Raw genomic sequence first — 23,368 nt, forward strand, 5'->3', positions numbered from 1 at the left:
AATTAATTAGAATATAGCTATTAAGCTAATTCTAATTGACTCCGTAAAACTAAAAATACCACGAAAAAAGATTGCGTGATTGGTGGTTGCACCAGATCAACGCGACCCCGCTCTGATACCAATTGTTGGATCAAAAGCGCTAGAGGGGGGTGAATAACGCTCGTGGCTATTTCGTACGTTTCAGAATTGTAAATCGTTCGAGTAATTAAATGTAGTGGAATAATGAAAAGAAAGTAAAGCAACACAGAGAGACACGAGGAGTTACTTGGTTCGGAGCCTATGACGACTCCTACTCTAAGGCCGGCGATCGTTGATCGCTTCCGGTGGGCAACAACTATAAGCTCGAAAGTTGATATTACAAACTAAGTACAATGTAAAAGCAGTAAACAGACTTTATACCGACAACGAAATACTGAAAGCTGAAGCTCTGGGTTGTCGGGATCTCGTTGCAGCACTTCGGGATCGTCTCGTAAGCAGCTTGTAGCACAAAGATCGCTTGGAAGAAGTTGTTCTGAGCTGCTGTTCTAAGTCCCCTTATAAACAGTGCTGGAGGCGCCTCCAAGGCTGTCCGAGGCGCCTCCAACGAGCCAATTCAGCCGCGTAGATCAGTGCAGACTCCTTTTGCGCTTATCCTCCTCAAGGCGCCTTAAAGGCCAGTCCAAGGTGCCTTGAACCCCAGCTCCAAGGCGCCTTCAAGTCCATATAGGGCACCACCAGCGTTTCTGAACAGCTGGCTTCGGCTAGCACCCGAGGCGCCTCCAAGCCCCATCGAGGCACCTCGGACACTGTTCATCCAAGGTCTGAGTTGCTCCTGTGTTCCTGCAAATTGTGTTAGTCCTAAACACAAACCCTGCAAAAAAAAGTTAGCACAGAAATAATATGATAGATAAACTTGATAGTCGTCGGACTATCTAGGTCTGACTTCGGATTTCCAACCTGAAACCCTAGGTCGACCCGACGCCTACTGTTCCCTCTACGGGGAACGCGCCCTCACCTACTCCACTCAGGAGATTTACCTGTTGCCAGTGTGATCCTCCAAATTGATTGGACTTTTGCTCAGCCTTCGAAGCTTCCGGACTTTCTGCTGGACTTCCGCTTCCCGGCTGGTCCAGTCTTTCACCTGGTTCGCGATACCAGGACTTTCCACCTAGGGTTACCCCCCCTAGGACTTTTACCTGAAGCTCTCGACCCGCCAAGACTTTACGCATAGGGTTACCACCCCCTATGACCTAGGGTTACCACCCCCTAGGGTTTTCCACCTGCCTAACCACAGCTAGAACTTTCCTGAAACACTCAATCAAGTGCATTAGATCACAAAACAACTTAACTTTGAATTCCTTTGCCATTATCAAAACAATGGTCGATCGTCGGATGCTTCCTGCACCAACAATGAGTACGCTGGCGGATGAGAAGGAAACACGCGGCGATTCCGAGGAACGAGAAGCCGGAGTGGAAGCCTGCTCGAGAAGATCGGAAGTTGGATTCGGGTGAGACCTATTCCGGATGGCAGAGATCACCCAAGTGAGCGGAAGACTCTGTCTGAGGCAAACGGAGCTGGAGCAGAAGACCCGGGCTGAAAAAAGTCAATGAGGTTGACTTTTCTAGCCGGGGCGCTCGGAACAGTTCGGGGCGTCCGAAAACCTTCCGGGCGCTCGGAGTTGACTTTTTGATCAGATCGCGTCAATCACGATCTGAACATTGGAGGATAAATTTTTATCTCCCCCATTGCACCTAGAACCCCTTCGGGGTGTCCCGACTAAGGCTATAAATACAGTCTTGGTCCAGAAGCTTTTCAACAATTCCAAGCAATTCATTTCCAACACTTGTACGCTCCATTTCTAGAATAGCTTCTATTTTATGCGCTTCATCGTTGTAAGAGATTTTTCCGCCTAAAGGAGTTCTTAGTTGGATCATCTTCCTTGGATTAACAACCTCCCCGATTGTAACCAAGTCAAATCCGGTGCCTCTTCTTTTCGTTATTTTCCATTTAGCTAATTTATGCAAGTGTTAGGTTAAGAGTTCGAGAAGGGTTGTAGTTTTATTTTTTTGGTAGGCTATTCAACCCCCCTTCTAGCCGGCCCAGCGGTCCAACACGATCAACTTTGATGTGCTAAGACTTTCCATTGCCTAGCATGTGATCAATCTTGATCTATCGGGACTTCATTGTTACCTGATATCCTATCAACCTTGATTTGTTAGGTTTTCACGTTGCCTAGCATCCAGTCAACTTTAACCTGCCAAAACTTCCTCGTTCCTTGACATTCGATCAATCGTATTCTACCAACACTTCATGTATCATGCCTATAGGATTAAGAACATATGGGTGGACTAGATCTAATTGAGTTCACATTGGTGGATTTAATCTCCATAAGGTGAGCTTACACTTGATTATGACACACACGACTAATTATCATTAAAGTAACTAAACATAATTTAAGTGATCTAATGCTTCAAGCATATAAAGAGGGTTTGGTCTAAATGGATGTGGATTCTATGTGTAGATCTAAAACTCGGTTCATTAACATTGATGGACTATTAATGATGGATGAACTTTAAGAAGGATAGTCCCTATAGGATGTGTTTGGTATATAAAGGATGAGACTTATGAATTAGGGCATGCTCTAGAGTCTCTTCAACCTCTTCTCTTCCTCATCAAGAGAAAGAAAAGGATTGTCATTGCCCACTCCTATAGAAGACTTTTCCACAATAGCACGAACTCCACCGATAAGTAAGAAGCATTAGCCTTAGCGATGGATTCAGGTTAGTGATTCATGTGTTATTGTTTCGATTTGTGTTGTGCTTTAGAGTTTGATAGAAGCCAAATCTAGTTGTAGATACATCCTTTAGTTCATATATGATGTATTGCAAATCTAACAATTGGTTTCAGAGCTTAGGACTGACTTATTATTAGTTTTTAAAGCATAAGGATAAATTTTCAACATTTTGGCTCAAATACATCAATTTTTGCATTTGGTTCCATATGGATGAGTGAAATTGATGTATATTTGCTGAATGCAGTTTGGATAGATTAGGATTTTACCTTTGAATCGAGTTTGTCACATTATTTGTGAAAAACGAGATTGACAGGGCGATTTAGGGTAGAAAATCACGTACAAAAATGGGTGTTTGCTGATATCAATTGATTAGGAAGGTTCCCAATCGATTGGGAGTCGCAAATATGTGAACAGAAGCTTCTTGAATTGATCAATTGATTGATTGGTGCTTACCAATTAATTGGCGCAAGTTTGATCAATTGAGATGTTGAAGTTCACGAATAGAAAAGTCCGAAATCGATCAGCTGATCTATTGGTATTTACCAATCGATCAACATGAGGATTCAATTGATTCAGACTACCGCTCATGACAAGAATTCAAAGGAAAGCTTCTAGATTGATCGGCTAATCGATTGGGATCACCAATCAATCAGTCAATCAATTGAAAGTTGCAAGAATCAAACAGAAAGCTTCTGGATCAATCGGCTTTTCGATTGAGGTTACCAATTGATTGAAGTTCATGAAGAATCAAATAGATAGCTTCTGGATCAATCAACTAATCAATTGGGATTCACCAATCGATCAGCCAATCGATTGAAGTTCACTAGGTTGTCCACAGAAGGTTTCTGAATCTATTGATGAATCGATTGGCGTTGGTTAATTGATCAGCTGATTGATTGGGATGGATGAACGAGCAAACATCAGCCTTCTGGATCAATCAGTGGATCAATTCATGTGTGTGCAATTAATTGACACACGTATGAATCAATTCACATTCATTCTTGATTGATTAATGTTGGTGCAACATCCCTCAGGTCAAGGTTGACCTGGGTGACCAAGCTGAGTCTTGGTTTGAGTTTAGATGTTTGACAATAAGAAATTGATTGAAGAAGAGTCAAGTAGGTCAAGGTTGACCGGATACTTGACAGGGAAGTCCTGGTGAGTGAAGCCAGGCAGAAGGAAAACCCTAGTGAGTGAAGCTCGGTGAAAGTCCTGGTGAGTGAAGCCAGGCAGAAGGAAAACCCTAGTGAGTGAAGCTAGGTGAAAGTCCTGGTGAGTGAAGCCAGGCAAAAGGAAAACCCTAGTGAGTGAAGCTAGGTGAAAGTCCTGGTGAGTGAAGCCAGGTGAAAGTCCTGGTGAGTGAAGCCAGGCAAGGGAAAATCCAGATGGATCAAGGATGATCGGACATCTGGTGTTGGGAAGTCCAAGTAGGTCAAAGGATTGACTGGATACTTGGCATGAGGAAATACAGATAGGTCAAAAGGGATTGACCAGACATCTGATGGAAGTCCAAGTAGGTCAAGGGAGTGACCAGATACTTGGCATGAATAGAAAAGTCTAAGTGGGTCAAAGGGATTGACCAGATACTTGGTGGGAAGTCCTAGCAGGTCAAAGGAGTGATCAGATGCTAGGCATGATGTACCAACAGGTCAAGGTTGACCGGATGTTGGTTTGAGAGGCTTGGAACTTGGTTTTGGGCAAAAACCAAGTGTTGGATCGATCAGTGGATCGATCCAGCTCCTGGATCGATCCGTGGATTCGGATGTTCCAATCGATCAGTGAATCGATCGGGACGATGCTGCTTCGCGCGATAAGCGCTGGATCTATCCGTGGATCGATCCAGGCGTTACTCCAGAGCACAGAGGCGCTCTGGATCGATCCGTGGATCGATCCAAAGCCTCCCCGATCGATTGGGAACATTCGAATCGATCGGGATCCGACCGTTGGCGTCGATAAAGGCCGCAGGCGTTCATTTCCTTCGGAAAATCTCTTCTCCGATTCACTCCAGATTTCTTGCCAGCTCCTCCACAGCACTCACAAAGCTCAGATCGCCAGTTCTTGAAGGATCTTGGAAGTTTTCCAAGTCAAGAGGCGGATCAAAGCCAAGAAGAGAAGCTAGGGTTAGGGTTTATACTCATTGTAAGCTTGTAAGCTTGTATTTCTTGTATCCTTTCCCTCTCTTCTTGTATTGAGTCTTGTAGGGCTTCTCCGCCCTTGGTAGTTACCATAAAGGAGAGTTTTATTTAGTGGAGGGTGTGTGTGTTGGTGTGGATCCTTGGATTAGTCACCTCTTGTGAGGTGGATACCAAGTAAACCAACCGTGTTAGCGTTGTGTGATTGTTTCTGTATTTTCCGCTGCACATCTTTGAAGGAACAAGCAACGCCGAGCACCGAGCGAACGCGACGAGCTATTCACCCCCCCCCCCCCTCTAGCTACTTTTGGTCCTAACAAGTGGTATCAGAGCGAGGCCGCTCTTCACCGGAATCATCGCCAGAAGGGTCAAGCATAACAAGAAAAGCTAGAGGGGTGAAGAAGTTGGAGCAAATTCTTCAAGTTCAAGATTTTATCAAGCTCAACTTCAAGATGCAATTCCAAGATGAACTTGGATTTGACACAAGGGTGGCTCCACCATATTCATCCACGAGTTTTGATTCTTTCGAAATCAAGAATTGAAAATTTTCTTATGATGGAGATAGAGCAATGGTTTGCTCTCATGGAAGGTTTTGAAGCTCCCACAAATTCCAAGGGCAAAGTACTCAAAAGGAGCAAGTGGAGCAAAGACCAAATCCAAAGATGTGAGGCCAATGACAAAGTGACCAAGCTTTTGGTCAATTTATTGCCAAGCAACATCTTGGAACAAATTGGAGAGTTTGAAGATGCAAAGGAACTATGGAGCAAATTGGCCAAGCTTCATGAAGAGATCCCCTCCACTGTACAAGATCATGAAGAATCCGGAGAGGGTGACTCTTTGGAGCAAGATCAAGAGGAGGACTCCAAGGTTGAGAGATGCTCAACCTCCGAAGAAGAAGAAATCCAAGAAGCTTCATCCTCAAGGGAATGCAACGAAGGGAACAAGGAGGGAGCATACTCCTTGTTTCATATTCAAGATGATGAAGCCTCCACCTCTAGGATTGAGGGGGAGCAATCCTTGGTGACGCCGGATCAAGAAGAAGGAGAAGCTTCTACATCCGGGTCAAGAGATGAAGAGATTGAAGAAGCTTCTACCTCCACGAGTCAAGAAAAATCAAATGGAGGAGAATCAAGATCGGATCAAGAGGAAGCTTCTACCTCCGGATCCAAAGGGAAAGATGCCACCCCTACAAGCAAAGGTATAAATATTTCAATTAAAAATAAAAATCATATTATATGCTTTGAGTGTAGGGAACATGGGCACTACAAGAGCAAGTGCCCTAAATTGGCCAAGAAGAAGGGCCAAGTGACACAAAAGGGCAAGGCGAAGCCCAAGGAGATCATCCCCGGAATAAAGAAGAGTAAGGAGCACATTGTGTGCTTCTCTTGCAATCAAAAAGGGCATTACCGAAGTCAATGCCCCAAGGGGAAGAAGATGGTCAAGGCTCAAGGAGGCATTCGTCAAGGGGGAGCCTCCAAGGTAAAGAAGAAGGTAACATTTATTGAGCCTACCCCTTTACATTATGGTAAAAAGCATGATAGTTCTAACTTATATCATTTTAATGCAATTTACCATAAGAATAGAAAGCATGAGGGCTTTAAGGAAAAACATGTGGCCCTACATGCCAAAACTACCCAACCTAAGGTTAGGAAGGTAGATAGACACATGGGCGGGAACACTAAGGAAAATAGACACATGCCCAAGATCAAAAATGCTCATGGACCAAAACCTAAGGATTTAATGATAGAAAATCAAGTCTTGAGGTCAAGACTTGACAAACTAGAAAAGACCCTAAAAAGGATGGAGAATATCCTTAAAGGGCAAAATGAGCAATACCTAGGGCTAGGTGCACAAAGGTCATCCAATGGCTATAGAGGTTTGGGATACAAACCCAAAGCTAAAAAGGATGTGCCTAGTTATCATAGGGTTCCATATAGCTATGGAACAAACCCTAAGTCTAGAGGTCAAGCCAAAGATACAAGGGAAGATATCCCTAGAAGTATCTTTGCAATCAAAGTGACTAAGACTTCTAAGAAGTTTAAGAAAGTCACTAACAAGGTCACAAGGGAGGCTATCCCTAGAGTTGACCTAGAAAATGTGACCAAGGCTTCTAAGAAGCCAAACAAGGTCACTAGGAAGGTATCTAGGGAAGTTATCCCTAGTGAATACCTAGAGCATCCAAGGAGCACCAATAGGTGTTGGGTTCCTAGGAGCATTTTCTCTACCCCATAAATGGGTTAGAGAGTGTTAACTCTAAGTGAAAGGGTAGTTAACCCAATCATGAAGAAATTGACACTCAAGGAGCATTTTCAAGGTTTTAGTTAACTTTTGAAAATGAAATGGACCTATTGATTACTCCTTGAAAGAGTAAAATGTGCCTAATGGTGGAAGAATTGATTTTAATCTTAAATGGCACATATTGGGAAATTCATAAGAACTATCAAGTTGGGATTTTGGTATGTTCTTAGACAATTTAAGGCAATCCGGGCCTTAATTTAAAAAGTGCTACTCTTGTGAAAAAATGGAATATGCTAACATTTGAGGACATGTTTATTTTCAATTGGTATACATTAAATCAAGGAAATTAGAAATGCCAATTTAGACTTTGGCATTCTCTTGAAGCACTTTAGGGCAATCTAGGTTTAAGTTGTAAGTTTAGCTAAGACTTTAAGGATACTTAGATAGTTAATCTAAGTATATTTTATTTATGCTAAATCTTGCCATGATTGTTTGCCCATCATATGCCATGACATCATGTCTATTTTTGAATTCATTGTTTTAGTATGAAAACTCCAAAAATACCATGTCATGACATTCATACATCATGTAGTAATAGGATATTTTCTTTTGAAAATTATTTTCTTTTGATGTATGCCATAACATAATCATGCATTAAGTTTAATTCCTTGTAATTAAGGACGAATGGCATTTAATGACACTTATTGACAAGTGACATCCTAGGTGGATGACTAATATTTCTAAAATGCCTAGATAGATATGCATGATCCCTAGATTAGGGCAAAAACCAAAATCTACATCTCACAAAGACTATAAGGTGACTTGTATGTGATTAGTGCATATTAGATACAAGTGAGATGTTAGGATGATGAACAAAGCTCAAGATGTTGATTTAGTGCATTCTTTTGAGTTTTTAGGTTCATCAAAACACATAGTTATGTGTTTTCCCATCATTGGGAAAGCTAATGTACAAGTAATGTGCATTATGCCCAAGGAACATGATGGGATATTGGTTTTGAAAATGTTTTTAAAATATTTTTGGAAAACCTTGGTGAATGCTATCTTTTGATAGTAATCACCATTGAATAGTTAGACACAAACTTGAAGAAAAACACTAAAGTTTTTGTAAGTTTTCAAGTTTGTGTCAATCTTTGAAAATATGATGTATTTTCATAGAAAACTATTTTTCTTTGATATTATATGCCCTAAATAATGTCTACATGAAATTTCATGATTTTTGGATTTTTGTAGAATTTTCTAGGGGTTTCTGAAGTTGACTGAAATGGAATTTCAGCAACTATCAGAGCTCCGATCGATCCATGGATCGATTGGAATGCCCGAATCGATCCGTGGATCGATTCAGAAGGCAAGTCTCCCGCGAGCAGAAGCTCGCTGGATCGATCAGCCGATCGATCCAGGTAGTCTGAATCGATCAGTGGATCGATTCAGAAAGGTTCAATCGATTGGAACCCAACTCCAATCGATCCAAGTTGCTGATTTTGGCTGGGAAAGCCTGATTTCAGCACTTTGAACCTATTTTAGTCTAGGTAACCATTCCAAACCCTTAAAATACATTTGTATACATAAAAAGGGTGTTTTCATGTGAAAACAAGGATGGATTGGTTAAGGAAGGCTTCATTGAAGTTTAGGTTGAGGTTTGTTTCAAATTTTGAGTATTTGAACCTCAAAACTTCTAAATTTGGGTTTCCTAAAGGTTTAGGGATTCCAAGTCATTGTTGGTGCAATGACAGAAGTCACCACCATGTCTTTAGGGGGAGAGACTCTTTAAAGACATGAAAAATTACTTTTCATGAACCTTGGAAGGTGGTTAACCTTCTTTAAAGAAAATGCTCATGTATGAGTTTTTGAACTTGAAATGGGGAGTGGATATCCTCATTATTTCAAGTGGGAACTCAAGTGGTTAGATAATGCTCAAGGTTGGGTATTTGTCTACATTGAGGGAGAAGTTAAGGATAAATGAAGGGTATGGGACCTTCATTATCGTGTTGATCACAACGAGTGATGTTGTGAACAATGATGAGTAACTCTTCAGGGGGAGAGTCGTCAACAAATGGATTTGTTGATGTGTACCCAAAATTGGGGCATGGGTTGATGTGTGCCCAAAAATGGGTTGATGTGTGCCAATAGGGGGAGAATGAAAGGACCTATGAATGGGTGTAAGTTAGGTTTTCATTACCTAGAGGGAGTGTGCCCTCGTAGGGGGAGAATGAAGAGCTTAATTTATATGTTCATTACCTAGTGGCATGAAGATTGAGGCTATAGGATTAGCCTAACTTACATGTGGTATTGTAAATGTTATTGTGGTATTGTCAAACATCAAAAAGGGGGAGATTGTTGGTGCAACATCCCTCAGGTCAAGGTTGACCTGGGTGACCAAGCTGAGTCTTGGTTTGAGTTTAGATGTTTGACAATAAGAAATTGATTGAAGAAGAGTCAAGTAGGTCAAGGTTGACCGGATACTTGACAGGGAAGTCCTGGTGAGTGAAGCCAGGCAGAAGGAAAACTCTAGTGAGTGAAGCTAGGTGAAAGTCCTGGTGAGTGAAGCCAGGCAGAAGGAAAACCCTAGTGAGTGAAGCTAGGTGAAAGTCCTGGTGAGTGAAACCAGGTGAAAACCCTAGTGAGTGAAGCTATGTGAAAGTCCTGGTGAGTGAAGCCAGGCAGAAGGAAAACCCTAGTGAGTGAAGCTAGGTGAAAGTCCTGGTGAGTGAAGCCAGGTGAAAGTCCTGGTGAGTGAAGCCAGGCAAGGGAAAATCCAGATGGATCAAGGATGATCGGACATCTGGTGTTGGGAAGTCCAAGTAGGTCAAAGGATTGACTGGATACTTGGCACGAGGAAATACAGATAGGTCAAAAGGGATTGACCAGACATCTGATGGAAGTCCAAGTAGGTCAAGGGAGTGACCAGATACTTGGCATGAATAGAAAAGTCTAAGTGGGTCAAAGGGATTGACCAGACACTTGGTGGGAAGTCCTAGCAGGTCAAAGGAGTGACCAGATGCTAGGCATGATGTACCAACAGGTCAAGGTTGACCGGATGTTGGTTTGAGAGGCTTGGAACTTGGTTTTGGGCAAAAACCAAGTGTTGGATCGATCAGTGGATCGATCCAGGAGCTGGATCGATCAGTGGATCGATCCAGGCTTCTCCTAAGCGAACAGAGAGCCTCTGGATCGATCCGTGGATCGATCCAGATGTTCCAATCGATCAGTGGATCGATTGGGACGCGGCTGTTTTGCGCGATAAGCGTTGGATCGATCCGTGGATCGATCCAGGAGCTTTTCCAGAGCACAGAGGCGCTCTGGATCGATCCGTGGATCGATCCAAAGCCTCCCCGATCGATTGGGAACATTCGAATCGATCGGGATCCGACCGTTGGCGTCGATAAAGGCCGCAGGCGTTCATTTCCTTCGGAAAATCTCTTCTCCGATTCACTCCAGATTTCTTGCCAGCTCCTCCATAGCACTCACAAAGCTCAGATCGCCAGTTCTTGAAGGATCTTGGAAGTTTTCCAAGTCAAGAGGCGGATCAAAGCCAAGAAGAGAAGCTAGGGTTAGGGTTTATACTCATTATAAGCTTGTAAGCTTGTATTTCTTGTATCCTTTCCCTCTCTTCTTGTATTGAGTCTTGTAGGGCTTCTCCGCCCTTGGTAGTTACCATAAAGGAGAGTTTTATTTAGTGGAGGGTGTGTGTGTTGGTGTGGATCCTTGGATTAGTCACCTCTTGTGAGGTGGATACCAAGTAAACCAACCGTGTTAGCGTTGTGTGATTGTTTCTATATTTTCCGCTGCACATCTTTGAAGGAACAAGCAACGCCGAGCACCGAGCGAATGCGACGAGCTATTCCCCCCCCCCCCCCCCCCTCTAGCTACTTTTGGTCCTAACAATTAAAAGGATATCAATCGATTGATATCCAATACCAATAGATTGATAACCGAATTTAGCTCAGTTTCTTTTAGCAATTTCTTCTTGGATTTTTCTTTGCTCTTACTACCTAGTTGAACCTATACTATCGCTAAAGCGAGAATTATTGGGGAGGCTAGGAGTATTAGTGTAGAGGGATGTATATTCATGCTAAGGGTGATTAGCCTAAAGGAAAATCATTCTTATGTCAGATATATGTTTAAGGAAGCTCACAAATTAAGTTAAACTTCTTGATGATGCACATGGTGTGTCGGCCCAAAAGAAGGGGTACTGTGTGGCTGATTAGAAGCATTGTGAGTGATGCTAGAAGACATAAGCTAACTAAGGAACCTCATGAATAAAGTATCATGCGCATAATGCGCCAACCCAAAGGAAGACGAGTTATGTGGCAGATGAAAGTGATCATGAGTTATTTAGAGAGTAGTAATAATAAGTTACAATTTAGTACAAAGACTTAATGTAATATTGCACTAGATATCTCGATTAATGCCCATATAGTAACATGTTTTGTTTGTTGCATTTTGTTATTGCACAACTATAAAGATACATGCCTTGCTTGTTAAAGTGAGCTATGTTCTTTGCTTCTGTTTATATAGTATTCTCAATGTTTGCTAATTTGAACAACATTCTTGTGCTTACTGACATAAACTTTGGACAATGAAAAGAATATATTACAGTTTTATTAGGCTGCATGGATCTGGACTATGCCTTTAGACATGATCGCCCTGCGCCTTTAACTGATGATTCGACTGCGGATCAAAAGGTGAGTTTTGACAAATGGGAGCGATCTAATCGCATGAGCCTGATGATCATGGGAATGTCAATTTTGGAATCATTAAGGGGTTCGATAACTGAGAAAGATGATGCTAAAGTCTTCCTTAAGGAATTAGCAGACCGATTTACCTCAAACGAAAAGGTTGAGATTACTACACTTCTCACAAAGTTAGTGTCCATGCGGTACACCGGGAAGGGTAATATTAGGGAGTACATCATGGAGATGTCTAACTTGGTTACAAGTCTTAAGCCACTAAATTTAGACATGTCTGAAAGTGTCCTTGTGAACCTTATCTTAATCTCTTTGTCTACACAGTTCACTCCTTTTAAAATTAGCTATAATACTCAAAAGGAGAAATGGATACTAAATGAGCTCATAGCTCAGTGTGTACACGAAAAAGAGAGATTGAGAGGTGACACATCTCAAAGTGATCATTATGCATCCTTATCTCAATATGCGAACAAGAAAAAAAGGATAATGGTAAAAGTAAGAGTAAACAACTTGCAGTGACTGGGGCTTCGGGGTAAAAATGCTAAAGCAACAACATTTGGACCCAACTTATTTCTTTTGTAAAAAGAAAGGTCATCTGAAGAATGATTACCCTAGATACGCTAACTGATGTATCAAGAAAGGTATACTTCTCAACTTTGTTAGTTCAGAAATCAACCTACATATTGTACCTAATAACATTTGGTGGAACTACTCACATAAGTGTAACTATGTAGGGTTGCATCACGAGCCAAATGTCAATTGATGCCGAAAGATTTACCTATACAGGAACAGACAAGAAGGCAAAAGTAGAGATAATAGGTATCTTTGGAGTTTGTTTGGGGAACAATGTACTTTTGAATTTGGAAAATACTTTTGTAGTGTCGTCTTTTAAATGGAACTTGATTTCTATTTCATGTTTGGAAAAATTTGGATACACTTGTTCATTTGGAAATGGAAAGTTTAGTATTTTTTGAAATTATATCTGTGTGGTACTGATTCCTTAATTGACAAGCTATATAGATTGGACACCGAAACTCATTTGAATAATTTTGTGATGCATAGTATAGGTGTGAAGTGTGGTGTAACAAATGAGAATTCATCCATGTTGTGGCATAGACATTTAGGGCATATCTCTAGACAACGCCTTGAAAGGTTAATGTCACTAGGAATTCTTAATTCCTTTGATATGTTAGATTTTGGAATCTGTATTAAGTGTATCAAGGGGAAAATAAATAACAAAAGTAATAAGGATTCAAGACGGAGTAATGGAGCCTTAGAGCTTATACATACAGATATATATGGATCATTCCCTAAGGCTTTTTGGAATGGTCAATCATACTTTATAAGGTTTATATATGATTATTTCTGATATAGATACTTGTACCTTATTCATGAGAAGTCGCAATCCCTAGACATGTTCAAAACTTTTAAAGCCGGAGTTGAAAATAAACTTAGTAAGAAGATTAAGGCCATAAGATCAGACTGTGGTGGTGAATATTATGGTAGATCTGATGGATTAGGTGAACAACGTTTTAGGCCATTTGTGAATTACCTTGCTGAGTGCAGTATCGTGGTGCAATACATCATGCCTAGGACACCTCAGCAGAATGATGTAGTAGAGCGATGAAATCGAACCCTCAAGGACATGGTGAAAAATATGATTGCATTTTCTTCTCTACCAGAATTCTTGTGGAGTGAGGCACTCAAGACTGTAATTTACCTACTTAATAGAGTTTCTAGCAAGGAAGTAGAAAAATTCCCATATGAGTTATGGACAGGTAGAGTGCCTAGTCTTAGGCATCTACATGTCTTGGATTGTCCAACTGAAGCTAGGCCCTATAGGCCTAATGAAAGGAAATTGGACTCAAGAACTGTTAGTTGTCATTTTATAGGATACTCTGAAAACTCAAGAGGTTTCAAGTTCTATTACACCTTGAGTAGATCTTTTTTCGAGACGGGTAATGCCAAATTCATTGAGGATAGTGGAAGTGATAAAGATAGAAAAATATCATTTGAGGAGAACATTAGTGATCTTGATATGGTGACTACTAATGCAACTCATAGTAAAATTGTTACCGTTCCACATGTGGTTGAAGTTGCACAACTAGAAGGGATAGTTGACCATGATATTCCCATATCACTTTCAATTCATTTGGAAGGTGCGTCATCTCAAATAAAGATATTCCCTCCTATGGTTGAGATTGACTCTCAACCACCTCAAGATCAAGTGTCACTAAGAAGATCCATTAGAGAGAGGAGATCCATGATGTCTCGTGATTATATTTATCTCCAAGAGCATGAATTTGACATTGAGTTGGAAGATGATCCCACATCTTTCTAAGAAGTCAAAAAATGCCCTCATCCAGAAAAATAGATCAATGTCATAAAGGAAGAGATGAAGTCTATGACGGACAACGACGTTTGAAAACTTGTAGAATTATCTGAAGGTGTGAAACCCGTTGGTTGTAAATGAATATTTAAGACCAAATGAGATTCACATGACAATGCCAAAAAGTATAAGGCACGCCTAGTCACCAAGAGATTCACTCAAAAGGAGAACATCGATTACAAGGAGACTTTTTTGCAGGTTTCGACGAAAGACTCCCTTAGGATAATCATGACACTTGTAACTCATTATGACCTAGAGCTACACCAAATGAACGTTAAGACTGCGTTTCTCAATGGAAACATTGAAGAAACTATATACATGGTACAACCGGAGAAATTTGAGTCAGATGACTCAAAGCACCTAGTATGTAAATTAAGAAAATCTATTTATGGTTTAAAATAGGTATCTCGCCAATGGTACCGGAAGTTTGATCAAGTGATTTATTCATATGGTTTCAAGGAGAATCCAGTTGATCAATATGTGTACATCAAGTTCAATGGGAGCAAGTTCAATATACTTGTTACGTGGATGATATATTGCTTGCAAGTAATGATATGAGTCTGCTGCTAGAAACTAAGTTATTTCTATCCGGTGAATTTGAAATGAAAGATTTTGGTGAAGTATCTTTTGTCTTAGGTATACAGATTGTACGTGATCGTTCAAAGTACACACTTGGACTATCACAAAAGGCTTATATAGAAAAGGTGCTCATTCGGTATGGAATGCAGAGTTGTGCTCCTGGCGACACTCCGGTGGTAAAGGGTGATAGACTTAGCTTGCAACAATGTTCATGTAATAAACTTGAGCTCAAGGAAATGCAGCAATTCCCCTATGTATCAGCAGTAGAGAGTTTGATGTATACTTTGGTATGTACGCATCCAGATTTTGCGTACATTGTGGGGATGTTGGGTAGATATTTGAGTAACCCTGGACCAGTGCATTAGAAAGCCATAAAGAGGGTTATGCGGTATCTGAAAAGAACGAAGGATTACATACTCACATATCAGAGATCAGGTCATCTGTAGATCGTTGGATGCTCAAACTCCGATTTTGCTAGATGCTTAGATAGCAGGAGGTCCACTTCATGTTATGTCTTTATGTTGGCAGAAGGGGCTATATCATGGAAAAGCGTCAAACAAATGCTAATAGCCACTTCTACCATGGAGGCAGAGTTCATAGCCTTCTATTAAGCTTCCAACCATGGGATATGGATGCGGAACCTTATCACAGGGTTACATATTATTGGAGGCATTGATAGGTCATTAAGGATCAACTGTGAAAACAAAGCTATAGAATTGTATTCCAAGAATAACTACAGTTCATCGAAATCTAAACACATCGATATAAAATTTTTGACGGTTAAAGAAAGAGTTCAAAATGGTTAAATAATGATAGAGCATATAAGAATAGAATCAGTGTTAGCAAATACACTCACTAAGGGTTTACCACCCAAGGTGTTTCATCAGCATTTGCTGAATATGGGGATTCTTCTTTTTGATGAAGTACTCATTGTGTAGGAATCTATATTTTGTGTGATACTTTATGTTCATGAACATATTTTTTTGGTTCATTGTATATATTGTAGTTTTTCTTATATGGGTGTATGAGTTTGACTTTCTTTGATATATGGATGTCATATTTACTATTACAGTTTTGCATTTGGTTGTTGTAAATATGATATGGACTTCATTTGGATTCATAAATTTGAATCGTGATTTACCACTGTAGTTTTGTATAAGGTTTTGGTAAATATGATTTGGATCCGGTTGTATCATAAAGAGGACTTATTGAGAATAGACACTTGTAGATCACATTTCGTGTTATTCTTGTACTACACATCCACATTTGATCTATGTCGTTAATAATATTAGTACTGTGATTACTGCTGGGTTTTATTACAGTTATAGTAACTATGACTTCTTTAGTTCTGTAATAATTGATTTAATGGACGAGATTATTTAAGGGGTATTTAACCCATAAAGTTTGGCATGTTAAGCTCAACTAAGGGATTGTGTGGTGTATAAAGAATCAAGTATAGCCCAAGTGAGAAATTGTAGGATTAAATACACATGGGTGAGCTAGATTCAATTGAGTTCACATGGATGGACTTAATTTCCATAAGGTAGGCTTACACTTGATTTAGACACACATGACTAATTATCATTAAAGTAACTATACCCAATTAAGTGATCTAATACTTTAAGCATATAAAGAGGGTTTTGGTCTAAATGGATGTGGATTCTATGTATAGATCCAAAACCCGGTTCATTAACATTAATGGGTTGTTAACGATAGATGAGCTTTAAGGAGGATAGTCCCTATAGGATAGACTTGGTATATAAATGATGAGACTCATGAATTAGGGCATGTTCTAGAGTCTCTTCAACCTCTTCTCTTCCTCATCAAAAGAAAGAAAAGGACTGCCGCCGCCCACTCCTGTAAAAGACTTTTCTGCAATAGTAGGAACTCCGGCGACAAGTAAGAAGCATTAGCCATAGCGATGGATTCAGGTCAGTAGTTCATGTGCTATTGTTTCAATTTGTGTTGTGCTTTAGAGATTGATAGAAGTCAGATTTTGTTGTAGATAAATCCTTTAGTTCATATATGATGTATTGCAAATCTAACACTTTCAACTCTTTATAGGACTTCTGACCGCTAAGTGTCTGGTTAATCATGATCTACTTGGACTTTTTTCTTGCGTTAACTTTATGTGCGACTTCCGATGACCAAGTATCCGGTTAATCATGACCCATGTGAACTTTTCATCTTGTCAACTATTCGATCAAATTTAAATTACTTGACTCTTACTCAATCAACTAACATATTAATCGTCTGTCAAATATCTAGTTAGTTTTGACCTACTTAACATCTCAACTAATATATTGATCAAATATCGAAACTCCAATTTAAATCAACTCAAGATTGATCAACTTTGATGAGAAATTGATTGCACCAATGAACAATCCTACTAATTAGAATCCTATCTAATAAAATATTAAAATATATTAAAACATGTAAATTATTAAAAAAAACTATAAATAATTAATTCAAATACTTTGGGTCGAAGAAATATGAACACATTACACATAGAATAGAATGAATCATGCGTATACTCGTACAAAAAAGAGCAATTAAACGAATTAGAATACATCATGGCGATAAAATATATTTAAAATTTATGATTAATTTTTTCTATGATTGTCTTTTTTTTTAATGTTGAGTACTAACTTTATAAAATGTCCCCATAATCCTCCACATACTTAAGTCCATTAAGCAATCAAAGAGCAATTTGATTACACACAATTTATAAATTCGTAATGAGGAAAAAAATTAATATACACCGTCAAATTAATTAATTAATTAAGCATATTAAAAAGCCTCTATACCCATAGTATTCACCTGAATATACATTATATAAGAAAGAAAACATATTTATTAAAATTAAAGAAAACATATTTCGAGTCAACTGAAGTATGACAACTCACGGAAAAAAAACCTCGATATCTGTGTGATTTATTTGGAAAAAAATTTTCTATAAAGGAAATAGAAATACGAATACTTAGATTATAACTTCACGTCCTTCTCCTCCAACATTATTCTTAAAATTAAGTCAAGAAGACATAAATTATCAAAGGAAATAGACTCTATCATCCATTCACTATTGGTATCAATATGACAATATATCATCATCCCATCACACGTGGATAATTAAATTATCTAAGATTTAAAAAAAAATAAAATAGCATTAGACTTGAAACCAAACTGATAAAAATCCCCTCTGTTATTCAACTTAGATGAAATACTTAGATGAATCTGATTTCAATATTTCATATCTCTCGTTGTTCAATCCAAACAAAAGGTCCACATCTTTTTTTATAATTAGTCTATTTTAAATTAAGATAAGAAGTTCTCGATAAATTGACACTTCCGATTCGAATCGAATAATTCAGCATATTCCACATTAATAGGAGTACATTTATGTTTCTGTTTCACGAATATGATATTTTCTGGACATTTATGATAATATCAAACATTATTCCTATTTTGGCATTTGTAATTTCCGGAGTTTTAGCCCCTGTTAGGGAAAGACCGGAGAAACTATCTAGTTATGAATCGGGTATATAACCCATAGGGGATGCTTGGTTACAATTCCGAATCCGCTATTACATGTTTGCTCAAGTTTTTGTTGTTTTTGATGTTGAAATGGTATTCCTTTATCCATGGGCAATGAGTTTGGATGTATTGGGTGTATCCGTATTTATTGAAGTTTTTATTTTCGTGCTTATCTTTTATGTTATTTCGTACCGTATAATTCCTTTAGTTTGCAGGATCATTTTCCTCTTACCCTAAGGGTAGTGAAAAGAATTATATAATGGAATGTTAATTATGCAAAACAAATTAAATCTTCGAGTCACTGTATTAATTGAGTCGAAGTTTTTTAAAATATGGGGTTCAACTGTAATAAAATAAAACAAGGAAAAAAGTAAATAAAAATATCAACACAATAAAATAAAATGTTTGATTGCACTAATTTTAAACTCAAAATATGAGTTAAAACATGTACCGCTGCTGAAAACTTATTCTCACTGAAAAGTAAAGGATAGATCATCACTAGAATTATGTCTATTAAGTGCCAACTATTGGCTTCAAGATAAACATCTTGCATGAGTGAGGTCCAACTGTGGCTGTCAAACTTCCTGTTGAATTTCCTTTCAGTGTTTCATGCTGCCACAAAAACATTATAAATATTTTTAGTCATAATCTTCTTCTTATTTTTAAATTAATGAGTGAAAATAATATTAATACCTTCCAAAGGTCTCTAACTTCTGCTGATGTGTGTCGAGGAAGTCCAACATCTTCCCATTTAGCTGTGATGGAACTTGATTTTTGTGAGTCTCTATTTAACAAAATGACCACTTTGCATCCATGATTAAGTTGCCCAGCCCAAACCTATATAATGTATAAATATATCTTTGTTAGGATTTTGATATAAAAATGATATGAGACACTTTTGACAATCATAAAATTTCAGGACTATATTTTGAAAAAGTGAGTAAATCATGAGATGTGAAATGAAAATTTTCTTATGAAAGATAGGGTAGATTACCTCAAGGTTTCCATCCTTCATTACTTTCTTTCCTTGCACTCCAAGAGGATCTATTCATGTCCAAAATAAAGATGGATTTTATATATTTTCCATTTCACAAGAGAAGATTATGTATTACAATAAATTAGTAATTTGTTGTTCACCTTGATTGACAGCTATTACTTCTTCATTCCCAATTATTTCTTTGACCTCCTTAGTTAAGCTCCTTACGTCACAACCAATAATCAAGGGAGCCTATATCAAAAAATTGATACCTTAGAGAAGCGCATACTGAGTTAGACCATTTGATAGGATTCAAACTCATTTTACACGACTTATCTCATTCAACTTCTCTCTTATAGCATGTGTTTACCTTAGCGAGAGCCCATAAACTGAAATGCACAATATATTCATCATTGGTCATTCCTCCATTGCCAACTTCAAGCATGTCAGGATCTGTACATAAATAATATGACGACTTAATTCACTATTCCATGAATATTGTTTTAAATAATCATTTATGAGTGATTTAATCATTTAAAATGCAATTAAATAGATAAATAGATAAATAATTAGGTATAGAAACTAACCGTTCCAACCACCAGGACTAGCATAGCGAGCATTGCCATTATTCTGGTCTATTATTCCAATCATGCTAAAAGAAAAAATGTATATAAAGTTAGACATATTTCGAATAGAGTCGTATATATAGTTTCTAATATCATCGGTTTTACTCTACCTATCCCATTTATCAACGATATCACCAGTCGTTCTCCAACTATTTGCCACCCCTCCACCCCATGTAGCTACATTGGATTGACCCCTAAACAAATAAACAACAACAATAATAAGTGGAAAATTGTTGTTTTGGAGACTACAAAACATACACTTGACGGCATAGTGGTGCAATAGTAATCACTTACCATTCGCAAATTGAGTAATAGACTGGTCTACCAGCGTTTAATATAGCTTTTGTCATTACCAGATACCTACATAGTTATGTACAAGTTTCAAAAAATTAAGACTTAATTAAAAAAATATAATTATTTGTTAAAAAATAATTACCTGACTTGTGGATCTATATCCCTATTATAACAATTGTCGTACTTCAAATAATCAATGCCCTGTTAAAAAAAGTTTTTATTTCCCTCTTGAAATGAATACATTGGACAAAAACAAAATTATATATTGAAGCATTTGAAAAGGAAGAAAAGTTTATCTTAATCCAAAATTTGTATCTTCACATGGATCAACTTTTGACATCTTTAATAAGTCAGCAATTTACCAAAGGCCACACTTAGATTTGTGAATTAATTAAAATACATATTGTAGTTTAGTATTTATCAAAACGTACTCAATTTATTACTCTTATCATTCTACTCTTCAATCATTTTTCTCTTCTCTTTTCTCTTTCCTTTCTTCTCTCATATACATGAGACCTTTCTTCTCTTTTCCTCTCTTCTCTTCTTTTTCCTCTCTCTTTTGGATGCATACATGCATAACGTGAGCATGATATGATTCCACATCATATCCACTTTGGATTTGATATGATTCATATTAAGCCCATAGGGTGTGAGGGTTTAACTATTTTTTTCGATAACATTTTAATACCTCTAGAAAAATTGAAATAAGTAATTGAGGGTACTATTGGACTCTTTATAGCCTCAGAAATCCACAATATCTGAAATGAATTCAATCAGACATGTCTTGGTTCATTTATGTGTTTTGATCAAAACTCACTTATCAACTTAGAGACATTAGATTGCAACTATTTTAGAACTTGTGGATTTATGAGAATGCAAGGAGTCCAACAGTGTCATCCATTGCATATTTCAATTTTTCCGGAGGTATTAAAATTTTATCAGAAAAATTAATTAAACCATAAATTAATGCATTAATATCAAACCCAACGTGGGTCTGATATGATTCATATCAGGTCCAAGGATGTTAGGATTTAATTGATTCTTTTGATAAAATTCTAATATCTCTAAAAAAGACAAATTATGCGATGGACAATGTCGTTGGATTGCTTGCAGCCTTAGAAATTTCAATATTGACTAGACAATCTAACATGCCTATTAACAATATAGTCTCTTGGCAAATTAGATGTCTATTGTCTCTATTGCTTTTACTACTTCACCTTCATTGACAAATAGACTTGGAGTAAAATGTAATTTTCTTGATAATTTTCTTACCCATGATGCAAATGTTTGTGCATCTACATTCTCATAACCAAGCGATCCGGGCATCCTATTAGAACATGTTCGATCGCTGCAAATCACAAACACCATCTTAATTCTTTTATATATATATAAAAGAGTTAATGTACTCTTAGGGTTAAAGAAACTTTTGCCAATTAACTTACCCTGCGCTAGAGTAGATTCCAAGCTTAAGCCCCTTGCTATGAACGTAATCGGCTAGTGCTTTGATCCCAGATGGAAAAGTTTTATAATCTCCGACTACTTCGCCCTGAAATCATTAGACACATAAACAATGAAATTCAAGGACAAATTTTAGCAAGGGATCTACTTCTTCATTAAGTCATTCTCCCTTCCCTTCCCTTCTCTGGTACACTTATCATTCTATCGAATAAAATGGGTGGTAGGGTTTTCATAGTCCAAGAGAGAAAAAGCATATAACCTTTGGTGTGCGATTGTACTCCGCCCAACAATCATCTAAAATATTTGAAAAACAATATTTTTCATTAGATTAATCAAAAGCTTAATCTATTAAATTTATGTGTTTTAGAAAAGAAACATGCCATGTTATAATACCTAGATTGATATATTGGTACCCAAGCTTTGCCAAACCGGTGGATACTATTGCATCAGCTGTATTGCAAATAATTATGAAAATTAGAAAAATAATAATAATAATAATAAAATTGTATAATGCGAATGATTTGTACCTGTTTCTTTTATCAATGTCTCATTGATATTACAATTGAAGCGATTCCAACTATTCCACCTGACATTAATTAAACAACAAAATTAGTGTTCAAATAATGTATATTGAATATTTGACACTTAACTAGGTATTAAAACATAATTACAAATAATCAAGAAATCTCGATCACCAAATCAATATTATATATATTGCAAGATTTTGGCATTGAACATCTATTAGCGTGCATATATATAGATTTGACACTTAATTAAGGCATTAAAATTAAACATTTTCCAAATAACTAAGAAATGTGGATCATAAACACGATATTTAGAAAAATCAAGAGAGCAATTTGAAATCTAATTAATGCCAAAAATCTTAATATGCATATTCAATTTATAAAAAGAAAATTTATTTTTACCCCATAGGAGGAGTCAACCCGAGGCCGTTACTGAACATATCTTGAAGCGGATTAATCATCTTTCTGCACTCGACGCTAAGACATGAGATCAAGCATAACAGTATCGCCAATGTAGTGAGCACCTTCTTCATCTTTCTCATCCTATTTTATACAATTATAATAATATAATGAATGTATATGTGTATATATACACGAATGAAGATTAGAATTGGTGTAATGAAATTGCCACATAATGACTTTTGGATACCTATTAATTAAATTTATTGATTACTTTTTTTAACCTAATCCATAGCCATTTATTCTTTACAGGTAATTGTGTCGTGGATATATATTTAAGATCATTGAATCCGTTTATTACTTGTCTTTTTTACTTTAATACATGTCATAGTGTTGGATTGACTTAAAATTAAAATACTATAAATAAATTAGAATTTTTTATAAAATAAGACAGAGATAAAGACAGATCATTTTTTTTGTTTGTTTATTTGTTTCTGTATTTGTATAACAAGGGGAAGTGAATTTTAATATATATATATATAAACAAGGAGAAGTGAATTTTAGTATATATATAAAAGTACGAGTATTTTTTTTAGTATATATTAATTAATTAATGTTAAATCTAAAATATTATTGAAAAATTAGTTACCAAAAAAGTAAGGATTAGATTAACATAATTCTGATTAGTAAAATATTAAAAAGATAAATTGAATTTTGGTAAGTAATTATAATTATTTAT

The 23,368-nt window shown here is 37.4% G+C and overlaps 1 protein-coding gene across 1 annotated transcript; it reads right to left on the reverse strand.

The window, feature by feature from the left end:
* Window positions 1-18,865: 18,865 nt before the first annotated feature.
* LOC121995389 (alpha-galactosidase 1-like) lies at window positions 18,866-22,670 on the reverse strand. The gene is made up of 15 exons (XM_042549140.1): window positions 22,633-22,670; window positions 22,234-22,292; window positions 22,100-22,156; window positions 21,966-22,000; window positions 21,691-21,794; window positions 21,521-21,596; window positions 20,391-20,449; window positions 20,249-20,314; window positions 20,065-20,148; window positions 19,916-19,980; window positions 19,699-19,781; window positions 19,490-19,580; window positions 19,347-19,396; window positions 19,046-19,189; window positions 18,866-18,964 (listed from the first exon to the last, which is right to left on the reverse strand). The coding sequence occupies exons 1-15, from the start codon at window positions 22,668-22,670 to the stop codon at window positions 18,866-18,868; spliced, it is 1,110 nt and encodes a 369-aa protein (XP_042405074.1).
* Between the last annotated feature and the right edge of the window lie 698 nt (window positions 22,671-23,368).

The sequence above is a fragment of the Zingiber officinale genome, chromosome 6A (genome assembly GCF_018446385.1).
Source record: "Zingiber officinale cultivar Zhangliang chromosome 6A, Zo_v1.1, whole genome shotgun sequence".
Taxonomy (NCBI): domain Eukaryota; kingdom Viridiplantae; phylum Streptophyta; class Magnoliopsida; order Zingiberales; family Zingiberaceae; genus Zingiber; species Zingiber officinale.

What these genes read in the sequence shown, in the direction of transcription:
- LOC121995389 (XM_042549140.1), bottom strand. Translation starts at nt 22,670, where the DNA reads ATGTTCAGTAACGGCCTCGGGTTGACTCCTCCTATGGG. An exon ending in GTACCAATATATCAATCTAG is followed by an intron (nt 22,001 to 22,099) that starts GTATTATAACAT and finishes CAAATATTTTAG; the next exon opens with ATGATTGTTGGGCGGAGTAC. An exon ending in AAGTTAGAGACCTTTGGAAG is followed by an intron (nt 18,965 to 19,045) that starts GTATTAATATTA and finishes TTTTTGTGGCAG; the next exon opens with CATGAAACACTGAAAGGAAA.